Raw genomic sequence first — 2,500 nt, 5'->3', positions numbered from 1 at the left:
AGTTGTATTTATATTAAGATACTCTTGTATTTTGGTATTCCTTTCAGATTGCACAATTAACTCCATACCTAAGGTTTTGCAGTTTACAAATCCAAGGAGCAACTTTATTAGGAGAGAAGTAAGTAGATATATACTTACTTCATGAATTTTTATTTAATGTCAGTTTGCCTGAGCTTTTCAGGTTTTCTCTCTGTAAATTGTTTAATGCTGTGCTTCCTGTCTGCCTGTGAAAATAGTTGTAATTTTTTCTGTATTACACGTTATCCCTTCATAAGCTTATTGTTTTTGAGTGAGGTGTGTTGTATTCATTAAGGTCTTAGTGAGGTAGGGAGCAATGTCTTTTTATATTGATTACTATTATATAGATGGGGGGGGCATTGCACATTTTGATATTGATAATCAATCAGGTAAATGCACAGATTATTCTATTATCTGTTTGGTCAAACTTTAAAAGTTTTCTATATGGTTAATCTGCTACTAATAATTTATGTAATTAGCTGTTAATGTTTATTGAAGGAGTTGAAAAAGAAAAATGTTTAACTTGTATTCAATATATGTAGAGGGTGTAAACTTTTAGATCAGTATTTGGCTGAATGGTATCTTCTATTAATGGGAAGCCAACTCAGTGTCAGACCATACAGCTCAGCTCAGACCTTTTCCCAGCATGTTTTTAGATATTTCAACTTTCACATACTATATATCTCTGTGACCTATTTGTATTTCACCTTTTTTGCTTTATTTTCCATCAGTACTTTATGAGTAATAATAAGTGACATTTTATTATTTGTTATTTTTTTACATTTTCACATTCTTTATTTTACATAGCTGGTAAAAATGGGAAAGAATATATTCCTGTGTGTGGATATAGTGTCATCCCTGGAAATAGTCCTCATAAACTTTACTCTTTTGGACTGATGGAAATCCTACATGAACTTATGAATGAGCCCCTTCTTGAAGCCCCACTGAGTCAGTCTCACTCTGAGTGCTTTATGCACTCATGATGAATCATTCATGTCATCCAGCCCTTAGACAATTTTTTTTTTCATGATGAGATGTTCCTGTAACCCATCTTTCAGCCAAATATGTTCATGCCAAGATGTCCATGTCATTCAGGTTCATCAGGTTGATTGGGATCATAACTGTTGGGTCTGATTGCAAAATCCAGTTTCACCTGAGTTCATTTTGTATTTCCTTCTTGTTTCTTGCTGATGGATATTCTCATTAGAGAGCATGAACGTATGACCAATATCCATATAAAGCTGTCAAATTTCGCTCAAAGCCTTATTCTGTCAAATATCTCATCTGTAAGAGATATTTAATGGTCTGTGTCCTTAGTAGACATACAAGACATATCTGCCATCACTTATTTTTCAGAATATCATTAGCTCAAAGCTTTCTCTGCTATTTTTTGTGAATGATAATGCCTCTGCTACCATACCCTGATATTGTTACTGTGAACACACTAACATGTTACATGTGTTCTATGCATCATTATATAGGTTTCAACTAGATAACAATGTATGGTATTATAGTAATTCATCAAAAAAGTTTGTGTTAGTAATGGCCAGACTTTTTTTTTCAATGTTTATAACTATAATCACTGAGTTTAGATATGTAAACACACTATCTTGTTAGAGAGTTCTTAAAAAAAAATAATGGATTTCATCGGACATTTACTTCCCTGACTTTGTTTTAGTGATATATTTTCAGAATACATTATGTAGTGATATGCACATCACAAACATGTGTACACCCTCACGTACATGGATATATAGGAACACATGCATATGAAGTTGATATATATATATATATGTCCATTAGTTATTTTATAATCAAATGTGTCTTGACAGATAACAATGTCTCTAAACAGATGCAGTGCTGGAGGGCCATGGGCAAATCTCATTAAGCAATGCCAAGAACAACCAGCTGTCAGAGGCTTGACTCTTACGTCATTCTTGCTGAAACCCATGCAGAGGATAACCAGATATCCACTACTTATAAAAGAAGTAAGGTTTTAGCTGGAAAATGTATGAATTCAAGCATGTTAAAAAAAAAAAAAAAAAAAAAAATGCTTATATGATTTTACTCTAATACACTTGTATTCTTTAGTAAATTCTGAATTCTACAAGAACTACTTTTGTAATATACTCATCTTTTTTATTACCTTTTAAGTTACTGAAATATACACCTGAGGGTCATCCTGATCATCACAATTCTCAAGAAGCTCTTCTGGCAGCAACTACCCTCTGTGCACAGGTAAGTCATGATGAATATATTGTGCATAAAAGAGATGTTCAAGACAAAAGACTTGAACATGGGTCTTGTATAAAGGGGAAGCCCAAATATAACACTTTTTCTGATTAGTGAAAGACCTTGATGATTTACATAAAAGTTATGAAAATATTGGTAATCTCACTGTTATAAAAAAAGAACTGTGATTTTTTCATATTTCTTACATAGTCTTACATCTGTATTATTCTTCCCAGGTTAATGAAGCAGT

The 2,500-nt window shown here is 32.6% G+C and overlaps 1 protein-coding gene across 13 annotated transcripts in view; it reads left to right on the top strand.

Moving 5' to 3' along the window:
- The window catches only part of LOC119596319 (intersectin-2-like), a 134,904-nt gene that overhangs the window by 126,521 nt on the left and 5,883 nt on the right, over positions 1-2,500 (top strand). For all 13 annotated transcript variants that reach the window (XM_037945513.1, XM_037945514.1, XM_037945512.1 and 10 more), the window contains 4 exons: positions 48-118; positions 1,871-2,006; positions 2,173-2,256; positions 2,487-2,500. The exon at positions 2,487-2,500 is cut by the window's right edge and continues 142 nt beyond it. In XM_037945513.1, coding sequence (XP_037801441.1) covers positions 48-118; positions 1,871-2,006; positions 2,173-2,256; positions 2,487-2,500 — 305 coding nt within the window. The remainder of the gene's footprint in view (positions 1-47; positions 119-1,870; positions 2,007-2,172; positions 2,257-2,486) is intronic.

The sequence above is a fragment of the Penaeus monodon genome, chromosome 37 (assembly GCF_015228065.2).
Source record: "Penaeus monodon isolate SGIC_2016 chromosome 37, NSTDA_Pmon_1, whole genome shotgun sequence".
Lineage (NCBI taxonomy): Eukaryota > Metazoa > Arthropoda > Malacostraca > Decapoda > Penaeidae > Penaeus > Penaeus monodon.
This window is presented reverse-complemented; position numbering and strand designations above follow the sequence as displayed.